We start from the raw sequence: 21240 nt of genomic DNA on the forward strand, positions 1-21240 counted from the left end.
CACCTTATCGATTTTAAAGCCCTTGCAAAAAGCCTATCCCGCATGCATTAACGAACTCTTTTTTATATTATATAAAGTTTGGATTCTTTTCCAGACTATAATTTTTTTTTTAACTTTTATTTAGAAAATGCGAGTTTTGTAGGGCACAACAAATGTCGCTTTAAAAATGTCCGGATTCAGTATTTTGTTCACATTATATATGATGGTATATATATATATTTTATATAAGGTATCATTTTCATACTAAATACGAATTATCTATTTATTTTAATACATATTTGCTTGTAAATTATATTCACAATGCTCACATTTTCCCATTTTCTATCTTTCTACTATTTTGGGTCGATAAACTTGTCATACAATTAGGCAATGCAGGTAATGCAGACTAAATGTTTACCGCACTGCTATATATTATTTATGGATCTAAAACGTTAATTTACAAGTGCACAAACTAGCATCGCCTCTTACATAAATTATAAACAAACCTTATATTAGCTCAGATAAATTCAATTTTGCACTCGCCCCTCTATGTAGCCACAATTAATATAACCAATAGTACTGTTATAGAGAGCTATCGTTTTACGCTTTCTAATTAAAATGAACGGATCATCATTTTTCTGTCTTTTCTGTTGAACCCCTAGTCCGATGTCATCACAAATTTAAACATTCTCTTATGTTTCCCTATCAAAACTGCTGGCTTGATGATTAAGCATGCACATGCGAGACATGCACCACTCGCGCATATCCTTTTGCACACACACTTTGCTGTTTCTGTCCAAACGCGCGTTAACGAAGCGCACATGCACTCCATCACGGCATCTGTTATAGAGCATCAGGGGAATAAGTTTGTCGATATTTCTAACACCAATCGCGCTGTTGCTTCTCCGTGCGTCCCCCTGTTCGTTAAGAAACAAATAAAACCCGGAGTGGAAGGACATTGTCAAATTGCAATCACGTCTCTGAAAACGTCGATACTTTATTTTACGCGTGAGCAGGTTTTAATAATCATTTTTTCAGAGTTGACTTTTTGTGGCGAATCAAACACTTTTAATTATTTTATTATTTTAAACTAAAATGCGAACTCTATTAAAAATATGTCTATAAAAATTTTTTTTTTTTAATTTAAAAAAGAAAGGCACCTTTACGTTAGACTAATGGCACCTGCAACCAATTTCTTGTGTTTTATTTAATCTTTCAATGATGTATATTGCGATTTAAGAAAAATTATTTCTTACGTTTAAAATTTTAATCTAAAATTAGATAAAATTTTACTTACCATAGTAAACATGTGTGCTAGCTTTAAATGTTTATAAACTTTTGCAAATAATAACTGGTTATTAAAAAAAATTACAATAAAACGATCAAGTTTATTACATAAAATTTAATAATGTTATAATAATATCATTGGCTAGCGCGTAAAATATATAAAAAAAAATGCTGAATAACATAATAACAAAATAAAAAGAAGCGATGTTTATAGGCAGGGTACGAAAAATAACTTGCTTTATGGCGATTATTGATTGGTATAAATTTCACAAAAAGTAAAAAAATAACAAAAGAAAGAGTGCAATCTTGTAAGAGGAACAGAAAAATAAAACATTACAACAGAGTAGAAAAAATAACAATTTTCCTAAAGTAAAAAAAAACAAGTTAAGATGTAGTTGGTCCATACGATTTTTTATTAAACACATTTATTAAACATTTTTTAAGTTTATGAAAAAATAGGTTTACTAAGTCCAAAAAAGGTAACTACCTTAAATCATATGTAGCCTAAATTGTCTTGCCTAAATAACCGCATTCTAATAGATCTACATTTAAAAAAAACACAGTGAAATAAGATAAGAGATTTTGTTTTCCATGGTTACTGGTAAAGTTATTTTAAGTTTCACTTGGTTTAGTAACTTTACAGTACGAAATAATGAGGTAGTGAAAAGAAAATGCTGAAGTTTTTTTTTGCACATAGTATTTCTATTGCTGTACTTGCTATCTACCGCCAACTCGCGGATATCTATATTGTCCTTCTAATCGTTTTATCACCGAATTCTACCCCATTTTCAGTTAACTTCTCGAATAGCTTTAATTAAAAAACAATAGAGTATCCCATTTGCCTGCAAATAAATAAAAAGCAAATTTAAAAAAAATTAGATTTAAGACATATCTTGCATTATTTTAAAGCTCGTTTATTAACCATGCTTGATATACCTTTATCATCTGTAACAAATATCTCCATAATCCACATCAGAGGGTTGAAACAATAAATTTTCTAGCCATCTTACTTCATTGACAGGTAGTTTTTTTGGGTTAGAAGATTTAATTTTGATAGACAATTTAAGTTTTTTATTTGTTTGTTCCTGGAATCAAAATTTAAGTAAGTTTTAGTTTTCTTTATTTGTTTCAAATTGATAATAAAATTTTATTTTTATTTACAACTGGATATTTTTGTATACATTTTATTCAAAGTGTTTTACCATAAAACAAAATTAGTTTTAAAATCTTACCTGACAAGAACTAAATCGTTTATTTACTGTGACAAATTTTTTGCTACTTTTATGATTCCCTTGAATCAACTTCACACCCATTGAGTAAACCTGTAGACCAAATAAATTTCCGTTGTTATCAATGTGATCTTGTGTGGTTAAGTTTTGAGGATCGCCGATGCAGCCAAGTGAAACGACTTGTTCTGCTGCTGAGCTTAGCATTTGAAGAAGCTTGATTTGAGCTTTCATATTTCCACCATGTGGCCCCGGTCTACCGTTGCCGACTTTAACATATCTTTTGCTTCTTTCAATTTGATTGGTGGTGATTGAGTTTAACACACTCGCAGGAAAACAAGTTTCAGCTGTGGGTCCAAATCTACAATTTACTTTCACTGCATCTTGTGGAGAACCTCCATTTGGATCAATCCAGTAAGCACCTATTATTTAAATATTAAACTATTACAATAAAAAAAAATTAACCCTTACACAGAGGCCTTTATTTAATTTATTTCAACATGTATTGGAAATCCAAAAAACTTTGCAACAGATTTTTTATTACCGTCTTGTGATTCTCTTTTAGCTTCCTGGTTTACTTCCATGAGTTCCTGACATGTAGCAGTTGGATGTTCTCGACTGCCATCTGGGTGGTTTAATGATTTAACTTCCTTAGCCAAACCTTTCATTGCTTTAAATATTGACTCCTGAAAAATATGTGGATGTATTATTAAACTACATTCTTTTTAGTGTTAGTTGATCTGTTTTAAATTTTTTTATCTATGTTAAAACCTGGTTTTCAATTTGTGTTTCTTTGTGTTCACTTTCTAATTGGTCTAAAGTTGTGATTGTTCCATCATTTAAGGTATCTTTATTTGCAGACACAATTAATGATACTGTATATGCTTGATTTCTCGGTCGAATAGTTACAGGGCCCTAAAATAATTATTTACATGTATTAATATTTTTTAAAACCAATTAGTTAAGTTAATTTAAAAAAACTTTGCTTAATTCACAAATAAAAACAACTTACTGGTGGACCAGGCAATCCTACAATTCCAGGCTCTCCCTACATAGAAAAAATAATTAAAAATTTGTAGCTGGAACTGTTTTATTTTTAAGTATAAAAGCCTATCAAAAAATCTCACATATATATAGATATATATATTTTATTTAATAGTATGACCAAAAATAGTTTGAATGTCGAATATTAGTCATAATTAATTTACCTGTGGTCCCTTTCTTCCACTATAGCCAGGATCACCCATAAAACCAGATGAACCACTTACACCATTTGGTCCACGCGGTCCCACCGAACCTGGTATTCCAACTTTACCCTAAAATATAAAGTTTAACATGTGTATACAATTTTTCCATATTATATATAATGTAATTTAAACAGGGATTTTTTAATTGAAAGTTGATTGGAAACAACACTGTGTTTGCTATTATTGGACACCCTACTCTTTTCATAGCTTCAACACAGGGATGTCACAGTAAGAGCAAGATCAGTTTTGCCTTATTAGTATTGATTTATACATTCACATATAGGTAGGAACCATACAATTTTGATTTTTTAATACTTCTATTACAAACATTTTACTCAAAAGTTGCTTTTTAAAATTTGTAACACACTTACATCCTTTCCTCTAAAACCAGTCATTCCAATCATACCAGGCATACCAATATCTCCTTTTGGTCCCTGTACAACATAAAACATAAATATATGTAAAAATAAATTTTAGATAATTCTATTTTATCAAAAAATTACTGAAAATAGTTTGTTTTTACCTGTGGTCCTTTAAGTCCTATCAGTCCAGGCATTCCAACACCACCTTTGACACCCTGTGATTAAATGTCAATTCATAATTATGATCGCTATCTTATAAATTTTAATAAATTTGTATATAAATATACACTTCTTACTTGGGTTCCCTTTTCTCCAATGTCACCCTTATCACCCCTCAACCCAGTAGCCCCTTTTAAACCTGTATACCCAAATCTACCAGGGCTACCTTTCAAACCTTGTGGTCCCTACAAAAATAAATATTGATATTCTATTATTGATAACAATTAAAATTTAAATTATATTGAGTAAAATGTAAGCCAAGAAAAAATTAAAACTTAGAGTAAACATGAGATTAAAATGAAAAATTACCACTATTCCTGGTTGACCTCTTGCTCCAGGTATTCCAGATAAACCAATTTTACCGATCTTCCCCTTTTCACCTTCTGGTCCAACTGCACCAGTCTCCCCTTCATTGCCCTAAAACATTGTTAGGTTTAAGAAGTTAAAATGCATAATTTATATTTTTAAATTTATATATATTTACTCTAAGTCCATGACCGCCATCTTTTCCAGGTACACCATCTTGACCTCTTGGACCCTTCATTAAAATAATATTAATTATTGTGCTGTTAATTTTTGTCAACTACAGGTACAAATTTACGTTGTTTAAAATTTACAACAATACTTACTTCGGGACCAGGGAGTCCAGGTTTTCCTTGTTTTCCCCTTCTTCCAATATCACCCTATACATTAAATAAAAAAGTTTTGGCAAATGTTATAAATGGTATTAACCAATTTATACATAGATAAATTTACTAAGGATGTTCATAAGTTTTATAATAATATGTTCTTACTGGTGCTCCGGTTATTCCAGAAGGTCCCTTTAATCCATCATTACCATTTATTCCCTGAAAAACACAAATATTGTCGACTTGTTTACAAAACATTTGTAATCGGATTTAATCTAAAGCATTAAAGTCAAGCAAAAACCATATCTTCTGGTTTAAAATTGATGGTTTATTTTTTATCATTGGGAAACTTTTCATTTAAAAACTTACCGGTTCACCAATTAAACCATCATCACCCATAGGCCCTTGTAAACCAACATGACCCTGTAAAATTTAAAAAATTGTTTGTTTGATAAAATTTCTAAAAATTATTGAATAAAATTATTTCTAAAAATAAATTTATAACTTACAGGGTGACCCCTTTCTCCATTTGGTCCTTTTGGTCCTCTTGGACCTAGAGCTCCCTTCAAAATAACAATAATTATAAAACACCAAACTTATCCAAACATTGTTAATTACAACAAAAACACTTAAAACTATTTAGCACTGTTTTAAAATAATGGATGTCCTAAATAATAACTTATTTTACAATTTATTCTGTGTGAAAAAGTATTTAAAAAAAACAAAAACACATTTTTTTTGTATTTTTAACAAAAAATATAGATGAAAAGACATATTACCATTTGACCTCTATCACCATCTGTACCACGCTCACCTGGCATCCCAACAACGCCCTTGAGATAAAAAAAAATAATGTAAAATTTAATGGGCCATGAAAATAAAAGTGGATGACCACTTAAAAAAAAGTAACATAATATATCATGGAACCTTGTTAATGTTATGGCATAAATATATACTTGAAATTTTACCTACAGAAAAAACTGCTTAATTTTTTTGGCTTATCCTTTTTATTTATTAAATATTACATGAATTAAAACTTACAGTTATTCCTGAGTTGCCTGGTTTTCCCACTTTTCCTTTGTCACCTGCAATACCCTAAAAAATATCTTGATTTTACATTGTTGAAAAGGCAAAAATTACTTTGTTATTATAAAACATTTAATATTAAACATAATTGTTTTGTTACCTGTATTCCTGGAAATCCATTTTTGCCTGGTTTACCAATCTGTCCTGGAAGACCCTTTAAAAATTGAATTAATTTCATACATAAATTATTATGGGAATAATAATGTTACAAAATTTTTTGTTTAACTATTAAAAATATGTCATGAACAATTAAAAAAAAAATTAAATTATTACAATATATCCTTTTAATCCCTCTGGCCCATCTTTTCCAGGTTCACCAGCAAATCCCTACAAACAAAGATACAAAAACATATTTTTATGCCTTTGGAAAATTTTAAAATTTACATGTTGTCCAATTAAATGCCTAAGTATATATATATAAACATATTTTTTTGAATGTATATGTTCAAAAAAATATTTCTGCAGTACATTATTTTAAAATTAAATACCAAATCACCACGGTCTCCTCTGTGTCCTTTCAATCCCTTAGTTCCTCTACTTCCACGTTCTCCTGTTTCTCCAGGTAATCCTACTAACCCCAATGTACCCATTTCACCCTTAAAAACAAAAATATGTTGCAACAATATTACATCAACCCTTACTTAAGTGTTTTACATAAAAAATAAACTTTTGAACTTACTTTTAAACCTTTCATTCCATCCAAGCCCAACACTCCGGCTCTACCTGGTTTTCCCTGGTAAACAGTTAAAACAATTTTTACAAAAAATGCCAAAACTTTAAGGACGGCAATCAAAAATTTAATTTAATATTTAAACTATTTTATTAAGTATAAATGTTCACTTGTATGCCTTGAAGCCCTTGACCTCCAACTAGTCCCATTAATCCGGGATCTCCCTAAAATAAAGTAAATACCTTAACTTTAAATTGTATTTTAGATTGCATTAAATAAACATTTCAACTGTTTTAATAAAAAAATTGTATTATATTTAAAATATACTTACGAGCTCTCCTTTAATTCCATTTAAACCGGGTTCACCCACTTCCCCGTCAGCTCCTTTTATTCCATCAACCCCGGGTTTGCCCTCATCTCCCGGTAGTCCCGCTAAACCTGGAATCCCATTTCGACCCATCTTTCCTTCGGGACCCATCTGTCCTTTCTTACCCTGAAATTATAATTAAATAATAATGTATTATGCATAAGGTTAATTTTAGTAAAATATCCAAATCCTAAAAAATTGATTATGTGTATTTGTTTATTTTTTTTGGTGTAAGATAATCTTTTATTTAAATCATAAATTAAAAAAATATTTACCCTTGGTCCATTTTCACCAGGAATACCTGGCAAGCCTGGTGGTCCATCCGGTCCCTAAAAAGAAATACAATTTAAGACATTATAATGTATTTAAAAAAAGATAATTTAACATAAAATATATCTTCAATAATAAGATAAATAATTTACTTTATCTCCAGGAGATCCTTGATTGCCTTCTGGCCCAACTACACCGACACCACCCTACAAGTGCAAAAAATATAAATGCTGAATTGGCCAGGTAACACTAACAATTTTATTAAAAAATTTTGCTAGTTTTAGTTTAAAAAAAACTTACTGAGTAACCACTTGGACCCTTTTCCCCTTCTGCTCCATCTGGACCATTTATTCCCTTAAAAATAATTTATTGAAAGTAAATATCAATAACATATATAAGTATATTAAGATAGCTTATTTTTACTATTTTGTTTAAATTTTATAACAACATATTTATCTTACCGGCAATCCCTTTTTTCCACGTGAACCTTTCCGACCCCTTTTTCCTTTTAAACCATGCGAGCCTTCTGGTCCACCATCACCCTTTTCACCCTGTGTGTGTATAAAGATTTTTAATATTTTTCTACTTAATCAAATTTGACTTTAATTTAACACTCAAACAGGATATTTTTGATTAGGTCAAGATTTTACCTTTGTTCCTTGACTTCCTATTCCACCCGGTTTTCCATGCATTCCCTTAAGACCCTAAATAATAGATGATAAAAAATTAATAAGTTCAAGAATTAAGCTTTTCTTAAAAAATAATTTTATAAATATGTCATTACCTGCAAACCAGTTGGTCCAGCTACTCCTCTTTGTCCAGGAAAGCCGATAACTCCCTAAATATATAATAACCAATATAACTAGCCAATTTACAGAAATGAATTCAGAAAAAAAGGTTGTTAGTTATTCTTAAGTTCAGTATTATTTTCATACCGGCAATCCAGGTTTTCCCATTGGTCCAATAGCTCCAGGAATGCCAAAATGACCCTAAAAATATTAGTTTTTTTAAGGAAACTTTTAAAAAAGTATGGTAAATGTTGTATAGCTAATACTTACATTTGGGCCTTTAATGCCTGGGGGTCCAGGTTTTTGTTGTTGACCTCTGTCACCCTTTAAAATTAAAATATAAAATTAGACTGTTACTTAATTTATTAACAAACACTGAACTTACCATTTTACCTTCAAAACCAGTTATTCCCCTTTCACCTTGTTGTCCCTCTATGCCCTAAATAAATAACAAAAATTGATTTTAATACTTCATATTATTTTTGACAAATAACATGAATACCAATAACTCAAACAAACTAAATAAGTTCTTACCTTTGTGCCTTCTTTTCCCGGAGATCCTTGTATGCCTTTATTACCCTAAACAATTGTCATATATTTATTATACAACCTTACATAATATAACACGGTTTGCTTTTATTTTTTAAAACAGGAAACCTTTAAAGTCACACTTAAATGATGATTACATTGTTTTTAAAAACACCTGGTCTTACACAGGATGCACATTAGAAGATAATTTAGGTAAATGTCTCACAAAACTACACTATATTTTTGTAACAGGGTGGTAATGAAATCGGAATGTTTGATTTTTTGTGTGTATATTTAATTGGGTAAATAAGTAAATTTTAAATTTTATCTCAAAAAAAAACTTTTGACACTGACTTGTTTTCCAATTGCACCATGCTTTCCCGGCTGACCTGCTTTTCCTTGTTGGCCCTACATAAGTTAATTAATTAACAGTTAATCACTATAAAAAATAAACCCATGTTTATGTGTTTTGGACTAGTAACGCAAAATACTTTAAAATTAAAAAATTTTAAGTAACAATATTTTACAAATTAAAAATTTGCTTACCATTGCTCCAGCAATACCAGGTGTTCCAGAAAAACCGCGTTCACCCTTTAAGGACAACGTAAAACAAGTTTAGAATATAAATTTAAAAACATACCAAGGGAAACTGTAATGGTTTAAAATGTTTATGGTATTTCTTACCATGTCTCCTTGTATTCCAGGTAGTCCAGGTATTCCAGGTTCACCAATTGACCCCTGGTAGAAGTTTAAAAGCAATTATTTTTTGAATATATCGTAAAAAATGTCACACTTACAAATATTTTTGGACTTTTAGGAACGTTTAAAAAAGCAAATTACCTTTTTACCAGATGTTCCAGATATGCCAATAACACCTTGATGACCATGTAAGCCCTTGTAATATATTACAATAAAATTTAAAATCAAAAAAAAATTCAACAAAACTTGGAAAATAATCTGACAAAATTACTTATTTTTGTTATTAATTTAAATAATTTAATTAAAATGTTTTTCTTATAGTTTAAATATTTACCACAACATATACAAATTTAAATACAGAATGAACCTACTCACTCTAAGGCCAGCATCTCCCAATTCACCATGTTCTCCTTTTGCACCATTCGCACCCTAAATGTAAATAATTTGTTATCTACTATTTATAACTTCTACCCTAAATTAAATATGGCAAGCATTTATTTAAAGTTCGATAATCAACTTACTATTCTTCCTTGCCTTCCCCGTTCACCCCTCGTTCCTAGAAAACCAGCATCACCCTAAATAATTTTTTTTATATTCAAAATTAAAATGGACAAATTTTTTTTAAGAATAATTCACTTGCAAATATTTAACCTTAATTCCTCTAGAGCCACCTTCTCCCTTTACTCCAATACCACCAATATTACCCTGTTTGAAGAAATTAAATATCATAATTTTTCAAAACAACTGTAACACTATATTTTTGTAAGGTAGAAGAAATCATAAATATTTTTCGTTAATATATGATTAAGTCTTAAAGAATTTGTTAATGGGACAAGAGATTTTATGATTATACAAAATATAAATCACCTTATCACCTTTGGGTCCTGGAAATCCAGCATCTCCTGCTACTCCCTGTAACACAATAAAATTAAAACTAAACATCCTTAAATCATTAGATTATCTTAAAATTGTTCTTGAAACTTATTAAATTGTAATTCATAAAATCCATAAAAATTAACTCACTGTGTGGCCAGGTGGTCCTATGATACCTTTTGGTCCAAACATGCCTCTGTTTCCCTAAATTAAACACATTTTTAATAATTTTTAATACAATGCTTGCAATATGCAAGGATAAACACATTTTTCATTTTATTTATGTATTAATGTACAATATTAAGAAACTTTAATCTTGTTTTGGTTAATTACTTACTATTGCTCCAGGTAGTCCTATTGGTCCATGCAAACCAGCTGGACCCTAAAAAATAATTTGTTTTACTTCAAATAATGTAATTTTAATATTTTGAATATTTGTATGTTTTATTTAATTTTTGTTTTTTTTCTATAAAAGTATTGTATTTACTTACAGGAATGCCATCAATCCCAGGACTTCCAATTAAACCAACATCGCCTGGAGTACCTGGAAATCCTGGCTTTCCATTTGAACCAGACAAGCCTGGTAAACCCTGATAATAATTTTTTTAATTCTAATTTTATATTTCTTTTAAAAATATTAAAAAAAAATAAAATATGACTTTATATTGTAAAAATGTATTCACCTCTAAACCTGGGTATCCTGGTAACCCCATTTCTCCATCCAAACCAACATCACCCTTTTAGAAAGTAAAGATAGTTTTAAAAAAAGGTGTTTTAATTTTGGCTCCAATTATACAATTATCTAAAACTTACATCTGGTCCCTTTAAACCAACTATTCCAGGTTTTCCAGGAAGCCCCTATAAAAAAAACAACACAGTTTATGTCAAACTTCATAAAACTTTTCAAATTTTAATTGCTGATGCTGATGTTAAAATAATTAATAAGTTGTGTTATTATTGTATAATACTTAGTATCTATATCTTACATCCTTTCCAGCATAGCCTGCAAGGCCCTGTTTTCCCTTTCTTCCTCTTCGACCCTAATAATACAATTAATAGTTGTTTTTTAATTGAATTTAAACAAAATTTGTTAAAAAAGAAATATGTAAAAATATTAAAATCAAGCTTACCGGCCCTCCCTGTGGACCTCTCAAACCTCTAGAGCCTGACTCCCCCTAAAAATATTAAATATTACCTAAATTTTGATATATTTGATTCACAAAAGTTACCAATACTTATTTAAACAATAAGGAATAAAGTCTCATATTTATTTATAAAACAATTCTTGTATGGGTGACTAGCAGGCTCTTTTTTACTTAAATGATATTTAAAATACTAAAGGTAATAATAACCTTGGTGCCAATTATTCCCATTTCACCTTTGGGTCCAGGTAATCCAGGATCACCCTAAAACAATTACAGATTAAAAAATTGAAACAAATTGTTCATAACAATAAAAAGTTTATAAGGTTTAATAATAATGCCCTTATATTTAAACAGATAAATTATTAAAACAGTGAAGTGAAAAGGTGGAATAAATTTTGTTACCCTTAATCCTTTATGTCCATGAAAACCAGTCTTTCCAAAATGGCCGGGTGGTCCCTGCGAATAAAATTATGTACAATTTTTTTAGTAATGTTTAAAAAATATATATATTTAAGTCTAAAAAAAAGTAAAGTTTTAGTAAAAACTATTTTACCTTTGTTCCTGGTAGACCAAGTAAACCCTTTCGACCTTTCGCTCCCTTTATACCCTGAATTAAAACATTGTTTGTGTATTTTATTTAAGTTATTTAATTTTTTATTTAACCAATACCTAAAATACATTTTATTGTTAACAACATATGTTAAGAGTATATTAAAGTAAAACTTTTAACAAAATTTCGTATAATATTTAATATCAATGCAATGTAAAATTTACTTTTGGTCCATGTCTTCCTAGCTTTCCTAATCTACCAGGAGGTCCAGGTTTACCCTTGAACAATGATTTAAAAAACAATCAATCAACTTTATTTATTTAATACCAACTTTTTAACAAAAAATAAAAAAATTTTAAACATTAATTTAGCTTCACAAATAACTTAAAATTTAATTAAACTTACAGGAAGACCATCATCTCCCTTTGGTCCCACACAAGCCACAATCTTTCCTTTCAAATCTTTACAAACCAGCAGATCTTTCGGTGCATCATAAACATTTGTAGTCATCTCATTTGTACTTAATGTTAACGGTGTTGCAAGGATTCTGGAAACAGTAAAGGTATAAAAACTATGTTTTTAATTAAAAAAATTGTAAAACCAATTTAAATTACTATATTATTGCTGAAAATTAATTACAATAAAAAAATACTTGACTTACTGAGTTATTGTAGTGGGCGTTGGTAAAGGATCGTTAAAGTTAAATTTGCCAATAATTGTTGAAGTAGTTAATGTATGAGTTGTATTATTAGTATTGCTATGTGCAACGTCTGTTGTGTCATCTCTGGTGGTGACTAAAGTCACGTCTTCGAATGACGTAACTTCTAATGACGTCAATGGATCGATAGAGCGAGGCGTTCTTTCATGTTGAATAAAGTCACTAGTGGTTTGTTTGTTCTGTAGGGATGTGTGTTGTGAGGTTAATATTGAAGGGAATGTGTTAGTTTGTTGGGTTGCCACTACTTGACTTGTAGGTGTAAGGGTTATTGCGTTTATTTTAGAAATATTTTGATTTATAAAAGTGTTACTATGTAACGTTTCCAATGTAGCAAAGTTTGAATTACTATATTTAACTGTTTCTAAAACATTGTTATTTTCTACATATGGTGCGTGCACTAATGTGGGCCCCGCGTTATTATTGGCATTATCTTTGGGCCTTGTTTCTCGCGTTGTAAGAGGAAAATTCATGGTCTCTGTCCGTGTTTTGGCCTCCGCGAATTTGCCGACTTTGCGTGTGAAACGGTGTTCAGATTGTCTTGAGTTAGGTAAATTTGGTGAGGTATATGACGGTTCTGAGGTGATTGGCTCGTTAATAAAACGCAATACAACGTTGGAACGTGAAGAAAAATATGCTGAATCGTGAAGAACATTGTATGCTGATAATACAGGACTAACATTGCCGCTCGCTTGCGTGCTTGACTCTATAGTATGATCATTGGAATGTTTTAAAGAGGGAGATTTTAACAATTTTTTGTTTATTCTTCTTTGTTGTTTTTTTCGAGGTTTATGTCTAGAGTTTATTTTATGAATATTTTTTCTTCGATTTGACCTTACCCTCCCATGATGTGAACGGGACTTTTTTATTTTGTAGATATTACGCTAAAAAATATTATAAAACGTATTAAGTTAAATACAAATGTAAATTAAAGACCAGACAATTGCTGTGCAAACCCGTTTTTAAACATACTTGAACAATAAAATATACAAACAAATATTTAAAAAACACACCTCCAATTTTGTTGTTAAGATTTTTGATGTACAATTTTCGTCCACAATACTACAATATTTATCCGCCAATTTCTCACCAAAATAAACCTCTGCGCGGCAAATGGTGCCCTTTATACAAAAAAATTTAATTTAACAAGTTTGTATATAGTTTCATACAACTATACAACTAAAAAAAGTATATTTACCTTAAACGCAGTTGCCGTAGAGCGATGTCTTCCCAGGACGAAGTATAAAGAGTCATCATTTGTTAGATTCCCCATTCTCATCGTGGGAATATTTTGTCCGGAAAAACTGTTTCCGCAGTTCGTGAGAACTGACAGGATTCCATTTTGCACTGAAATCAAAATTGTTCTCGATTTCGGACGATCGGAAGAAAATCCTTGATTTTGCGGGGATGTTGTTCTTCCACGTCGGCGAAATCTAAATTTTCTTCGACGTTTGTTGGCCAATATTTTTATGAATTTTGGGTAAACCTGCAATGCATTCCGTTTATCGACCAGTTGTTACAGCAGTATTAAAACTAGAATAAAATTTTACACATTAATTCATGTAGCCTACCTTTATTGCAAACTTCATTTGTTTCTTTTTGCTTTTTATGGTGAATAAATAAGAGGGAGTTTTAACTGATTCGAAGGATAACACAAATATCATGGACTGATTTTTTCTAACTTCGCTTAAAGGAAATAACTGCCACAGAGGCTAAAAACAAAACACATTTTAGTTAATTTGATATTAAATAATATTTTTAAAGTTATGTATAACATTTTATTGTTCAAGCTTCTAGGGAGTTTTTGTTTAATTTTTATAAATCAGTTATTTACCCTTATAACAGGTTGGAAATTGGGTGGAATGTATAAGGAATGATTGACGTGAAGAATAGAGCGCTGATTGGACGACGCCCCGACCAGTTGAAGACGAGATAAAAGGTCAGTTCCTGCATTTTATAATTTGAATTTATTGTTTAAAAATAAAAGACAGAAAGCCAACGTAAATTCTAAATTCAAACATTTACTCGTGAAATCTTATAAGTTCAACCCAAAATTGTAAGCAAAGTACTATAAATTAAAAGCATTAAATTTAAAAGCATTAAAATTTTACAATTTATTACTTGCAAGCATGAATAATAAATAAGTCATAATTATTACAATGTACTTAGATTAAACAAGTTTAACAAACAGCGGTCATATAATTATCGACCATACATAACCGCTTAATAAAGTTTACCTGCAACCGCATTTGTTAATCTTAAACCACGATAAATTTTGGGTACGTTAGCTAGAGCAGATTTTTTTAATTATAAACGATAACATTAGTAAGCATATACAGAAAATAAAAAACTATTATGCAAAGTCGAAACATACCTGAATCAATACGTGCGTAAGTTGTGGCAATAAAACTCGAAGAAATAGCAAGAAAGACTAAGAAAAAAAACCTGAAATATAAAAATAAAAATTATGAACCACTTTATGGCGCGTCTGAGCTAAGGTTATACCTTAAAACAAAATCTAAATATGTTACTTAATATAAAGTAAATATTAAACAATTTATTATAAAAATTATGGTAATTATACAGTTTATTTCATAAATATTTAATCACCAATTTTTATTCAAAAAAACGTATAAAATTTAGCCTAAGCCATAATTTAATTATCAGTTTAAGATTGATTTTAAACGGCACAAAAAACGCTTAGAACGAATAAAGTAGTTCAAATATTTAAGCCTCTGCCTAAACAAATATCGGCTCTTGTTGTGTTGCGGTATGCGCTATGGTGGCAAATCTGTTGTCGATTTCAACAAAGATTACACGAGATTGACGATACTCGCAGCTGAAAAAAAAAGTCAATTTCCGATTTCCTATCTCTCTCTTCCTATGCCTCAAAGCAAAATAAACGTTGGCTGCGTGTTTTGATGGTAAATAAATACGTTTTTCTCAATGGTGACTATTAATATGGGCCAGTGAAATAATTTATAAATTTCGATGTTCAACTTATAACTGAAAACTAGAAACCGCAAAATTTTAATCATAAAATCTTACCACAAATTAGATGGATTGCTCATTTTTACCCTTGCTGCACAATTTTCCATACAACACCACATTAATCGATATTTATCCCTTCATTAATAAACTCATCCCCTAACTATAAACTCCTAACTTAGGCAGTAAAACAAAAAATTATATTAATTATCCAAACAAATAATTACTCCCTTAACTTTAATAGGCATAACAAAATCAATACAAACAGCTAAAACAGTTACCTATAAAACACTACCGCATCTGTCAAGTTCAGATTATAATACAATACCGAGTAAAATTTAAGTCTGTTCGTGTCACAGTCCCTGCCCCATGTACTGACATCTGTTCAAAGTGTACACTGCATTATAAGGCTATACATAGCCCTATAACAATGTGATCAAATGAAAATCATATGTGTGTGAGCGTGTTGTTTGATATTACCTATTCCTTCCTGAGTCGTTTGATAGTCGCATCTCACTATTAACTGACTAAACACGTGACCCATTTTTTGGGTCGTCGCTTTTTGATCCATATTTAACTGACCTATTAGAAGCGAAAGGTAAACCGGCTTTGATCAAAAAAATTAAGTAAGATTGAAAAAATGATAATAATTTTTTTAAATTTTAAATAAGGGGTTTACAAAATTTACTTCTTTTTTATGTGGTTTATTTTTATAGTTTTTTTAGTATGTTTTTTATGATAATAGGCAGGCAAAAAATGTATGTCATTTCATTTAATCGCAACCTCTGTTAGATATACATATTTTAATCTTTTGGGAATAAACAACGTATTTGACGAACTATATTAAAAGGTCAGTTTTTTTTAGGTTATTGTTATATAAAATAACGTGGGAACGATTATCTTTTAAATTTGTTCAACTCTATTTTAAACAAGCTTTTCCGACCTTACGGTTATTCAGCAGAGATCCGGAAATAAGATTTATGTGAAACAGGAATATGTTTTCGTGTTCTATTGTAATAACACGCAATGATAGGGTGTCATATCGCACGTGCAGTGCACCCGTTGCTTAGGATCAGGTAGCAATTTGTTAAACCAACTTCACACATAACAAACAAATCGAACATTCATCGCCGATATAGCCGACAAATAATAGGAAATAGATGTAATAACGGACTTGATTTTCGTGGGATTTGTCGCCCAATTTGCGATGCCCCAACCAATTGTAATTTTAAACGAGCATGCACTAGCGACCGAAATGGTGAACTTGATTGACAGTTAGGTTAATAAATAAAAGTATCGATGGGCATTTGTTTGATATATCTATCTGTCAATACATTATTCCATGCTAATCAACAATACTTAAACACTATGGTACCCCGATGTTGTGATTAGTATACTACCGAAAAATTTCTACACTAGCGAAATTTATAAAGTACTCCATAGCGCACTCTGGTGATGGGCTCTTGTATAAAAGCAGTATTTATGTATATACGAACATTTTAGGTTGCTTTAGGATTTAAATAATATCTAATACATGCACATGTAATTTCAACAAACTTGCTAAACTATATCGAAGATACAAAATTTAAACAATAATAAAAAATTCAATTTGAACGCGATTAACATCACAAAATACCCAGACTAAAATTTAACTCAAGTTTTAAGCGGACCGCAGGCTAGACAAAACCGCGTAGGCTTTTTTTACACTTACAACAAATCACTCTCAGGAGAACTTTATGACGTCACAATACGGTTTGTCTTGTGCAGAGAGATTGTCAACAAACGATCGCATTGTTACTGTTTGCGGGCGACGCCGATAAAAATAATGTTTTATGGTTTTAATCTAAATGAGGAAGTATGGTAATTCTTTAAGCCATGAACTGCTCAGTATCGCGATTTAAAACGTGTCATTTCAGAAGGGGGGATCAAAATCACATACGGGCGTTTTTGTACGTAGTTATTGCATCTTATAATCACGTGTTTGTGAATGCGTTATTATAGGCGCGAAGCTTAAGTTCAACTTACTTGAACAGTAGCCTTTTTATAATATTTTTGATCTATTTTGATTTGTGGTTTAAAGTTATATATAGTGTAAGAAAACAGGTGATACCTCATTGCAATATGCAAATTAAATCGCTAAAAAATCTTATAATTTATTGATTTGTGTAGAAATTATGCCAAAACTAAGCGAAATCGATTTTTTATTCCCATGGAGGTAATTCGATTAAGTTGCGGCAATGCCGAGGGTGTCCGGTTACGCTTGCGGGCCCGCCATGGCCCGAAGCCCGGCGTGATTACTATACAGGTCCCGATGACGTCACATATCGGATATAGAACATGACGAAACCTACCCTGGTGTGTCGATATTTTATCCGCATGGGATAGTTTTGGGGCGATTGTGTTGCATTTTAGTTTGCATAACAACGCTCGCCACGAACTAGGCGATTCTATAGTGAAGTTTTATGAATGAAATTTCTGTGTTTGTTTTGTATAGTTTTACGAGACATTTTTCTTGGAAAAAAACCTTATGATAACAAATAAAAGTCATCTTGATAGCGCAATTTTGATGTAAGGTCCGTATATCAACCATAGGCTTTAACTTTTAACACACAAATAAAAAATTAAGGCAGGATTTGAATCCTGTTTTAAAAAAAAACTACTTGACTAATACAATTTGTAAAACACTTTTTAATAATATTCTAATATTTTGACAACACACTTACCAAAAGATTCGTTGATGATTTGTTACTTGTCGTGGTTGAAATCTCTTTTTGTTGTTGGTCCGCTTATGACGTAAAAATCGGTGTTGTTGTGACGTAAGAGTTGATTGGAATGGTTGATCTGGTTGATAGCGGGAAGCAAAGAAATGAGGATTATGGACGGGCATTGGTGGTTTAACTAGACACAATGCAACCACCTAAAATCAAGTTTTTAACTTTTTAATATACTCTAAAAAAGACATTGTAGTACGATGTACGTTAACAAAGCAACAGTTTAACATAATTCACATTTTAAAGTTTAATTTTAAACGTTGTAATTAAAAAAGTTAAATGTGTAAATTCAATGTGATCGTGTGGTCGCATTTCAAGATCTAATATAACATGTTTTGTTGCAATTTACATGTTTTAGGCTTGAACACACATTGCCGTCAGTTTTAGCTTACACTTAACGACTAAATAATTTTTCGTAATTAACATTACTATTTTATTATTTTACCGTCTGAAAATTGCATTAAACTCTGGAAGCAATTAAACTGCATGCAGCTTCTCAGAAAGAAGTTAAATTCGCTCTTCTCCGTTTCTTTTGCAATGAAAGTAGAAAGCATAGTAACATCCAATAAACAGATGACAACGCTTATTTGTTTTTGGAAAGACTTGACTTTAATAACGCAGCAATGTTTTATTTAACCGTGACTTCATTTCCAACAATTGTGCACTTGGTGAAGTTGTTTTCCTATAATTCCGCCAATTGTAAGAAATTGCTTACAAAGTCGTCTGATAGTTATCTTTAATGCCGATGGTAATTTTTTGTGTCGTTTTCGCTACAACTGAAGCGTGAGATTGTGCATCAATTTGTTTTTAAATAAAGCTTCGTGCCTAAATTTGTTGCTCTTCTATTTTGAATACCTACAAACCTATTCTTCTGCCCTTAAACAAGCAGAAAAAATTGACCCCTAAACATAAAAAGTTAGTTAAATCTAAGTTTAATAAAATTCTTTTTAAATATAAAGTGCACATTGAATTAATTCTCTGACCTAATATAGTAACCATTATATGCTTAATTGCATTAACCATATATTAAGATTTAATCTAAAGAGACACTGAAAAGTGTACTGGACAATCATCATACATAGATCATCCTTTATTTAACAACCTTTGTCAATTTAGATAATACATTGATTAATTTCCTGAAATATTTTACACTTGAGTTAATGTTTATGGCAAGCATTCATTTCCGTGTGAGTGACAAAGTGATATGTACGTTACAAACATGAAGGACAGCCTAATGAATCGCACTTTGCACTTTATACATTGCTTGTTACGAATTAACAAGACGATGCCTAACTATACCACAGATGTTAGTAAAAATTATACTGAAATTACAAAAACACAACATGATAAAATGTCATTTATCATATTCTTGAATATTTGTAAGACCTAGTTTAACGTTGATACAATAACACAATAACATAGATTAATATCAACAGTTTGGATAAAGATTTACAAGTATCTGCACTTACTATATTAAGATCGAGTAATTTTTAACCCATATAACGTTCAAATCAATTGTGTTTGACAGTACTGTACGTCGCAACCCTACAAAAATTTAGGGCAAGAATATTAGAGCCAACGACTCATTACGACATGTCAATCAGCGGCATATTAGCATCGACTTACACCGGTTAAAATCTTGTTTCATCACAGAAGTGGGCTTGATGTGATCATTTACCCATGAAGTGTAACAAGCTATTCTACCATGTCTAAATATCGAAGCCCTTAACGAGTTTTAAATGCAATTTCTTGGTAGCCTAAGACTGTTGTGTAAACAAAAGTAGAGATATAAACAATGCATATTGCTAACATATAGGTATTGAACCATGCCTAGATTTGCAACCTAAATTATGATAGATAGAAATCGATCTTGAAATCATGCACACGTTTCAAAAATCTGCCTGAATAAATATACAATTTTCGTAATAAATCGGTTTACAAAACTGGTTTTTAGAGCAATGAAGCGACAAACCACTTCCTTATAAAAAGGTACACAAATCCCCTAATTTTATTCAGTGTCTAAGTCGCTTGTAATGCTGGCTCTTTGCAGGATTTGCTATCAAAGGGACTGTTTTATCGGGTAAATCTCTTGAAGTGGTAACACAACACTGCACTTTCAACCATAATTGACCTAACAGAAATGCATTTCACCTGTATGGCAAAAGATAAACATCGTGATATTATTATTATTACGAGCGCAAAAATCCGGCGGTATATAGTGCTATAGAAATTCTGACATTATTCGCGTAAAGATAATATCTTAACAAGATTTTACTGTTTTTTTTGGTAAAGTGGATCCAATAATAAACACCAGGACGCATTATTTTTAACCCATTAAAAACGTATTAGCCCCGTTTTTTAAATTAGAACACAAAACGTTTGGTTTAGCCATTGAAATTTTTTGACAAACTAACCAGGTAAGTAGTACCGGTAAATCTGAAGAACCATAATCCTTTAACTTTAAAATTACCATGCTCAATCTATTCGATTTAGCCACATATTATTTTGAAACTAAGCCGTCTGACTTCGCGACACAATCAAAGTTTTAACCAGACGAAATTATGTGGTACTTTACGAAAATTTCAATTTAACTACATATAATATCATACTACGTACGGCTAAACGTATATTGAAGTCTGGTTATTAGATCGGGTTGGGCATATTAATTATATAAGACGTTATCTTGGGATTTGAAACCAAACAAAACAAAATAAAAACACGCTTGTCCGGAGTTTTATTCTATTTCAACGATTAGATAACAATTGCCTAAAAACCAAACACATTTATGATAAACCTATTAACTACCTTTATTCATTAAAATCGCAGTTTATTTTTTTTACG

The 21240-nt window shown here is 30.7% G+C and overlaps 1 protein-coding gene across 1 annotated transcript; it reads right to left on the reverse strand.

Moving 5' to 3' along the window:
• Window positions 1-1382: 1382 nt before the first annotated feature.
• On the reverse strand, window positions 1383-19293 carry LOC145742285 (uncharacterized). Its single transcript, XM_082560069.1, has 62 exons — window positions 18845-19293; window positions 18352-18545; window positions 15015-15085; window positions 14475-14587; window positions 14212-14352; window positions 13839-14126; window positions 13654-13761; window positions 12587-13524; window positions 12331-12472; window positions 12150-12203; window positions 11929-11982; window positions 11778-11831; window positions 11583-11636; window positions 11361-11405; window positions 11217-11270; window positions 11044-11088; window positions 10914-10967; window positions 10722-10820; window positions 10568-10612; window positions 10381-10434; window positions 10225-10269; window positions 10009-10062; window positions 9879-9932; window positions 9733-9786; window positions 9499-9552; window positions 9343-9396; window positions 9205-9249; window positions 9013-9066; window positions 8665-8709; window positions 8516-8569; window positions 8401-8454; window positions 8278-8331; window positions 8127-8180; window positions 7993-8046; window positions 7804-7893; window positions 7643-7696; window positions 7495-7548; window positions 7348-7401; window positions 7037-7198; window positions 6876-6929; window positions 6715-6768; window positions 6524-6631; window positions 6309-6362; window positions 6136-6189; window positions 5991-6044; window positions 5729-5782; window positions 5459-5512; window positions 5319-5372; window positions 5115-5168; window positions 4950-5003; window positions 4805-4858; window positions 4630-4737; window positions 4398-4505; window positions 4263-4316; window positions 4111-4173; window positions 3701-3808; window positions 3505-3540; window positions 3264-3407; window positions 3037-3178; window positions 2499-2914; window positions 2203-2351; window positions 1383-2108 (listed from the first exon to the last, which is right to left on the reverse strand). Exons 2-61 carry the CDS (start codon window positions 18513-18515, stop codon window positions 2208-2210), a joined length of 5745 nt encoding a protein of 1914 aa, XP_082416195.1. The 5' UTR covers window positions 18516-18545; window positions 18845-19293; the 3' UTR covers window positions 1383-2108; window positions 2203-2207.
• Between the last annotated feature and the right edge of the window lie 1947 nt (window positions 19294-21240).

Source organism: Corella eumyota, chromosome 2, assembly GCF_963082875.1.
Source record: "Corella eumyota chromosome 2, kaCorEumy4.1, whole genome shotgun sequence".
Lineage (NCBI taxonomy): Eukaryota > Metazoa > Chordata > Ascidiacea > Phlebobranchia > Corellidae > Corella > Corella eumyota.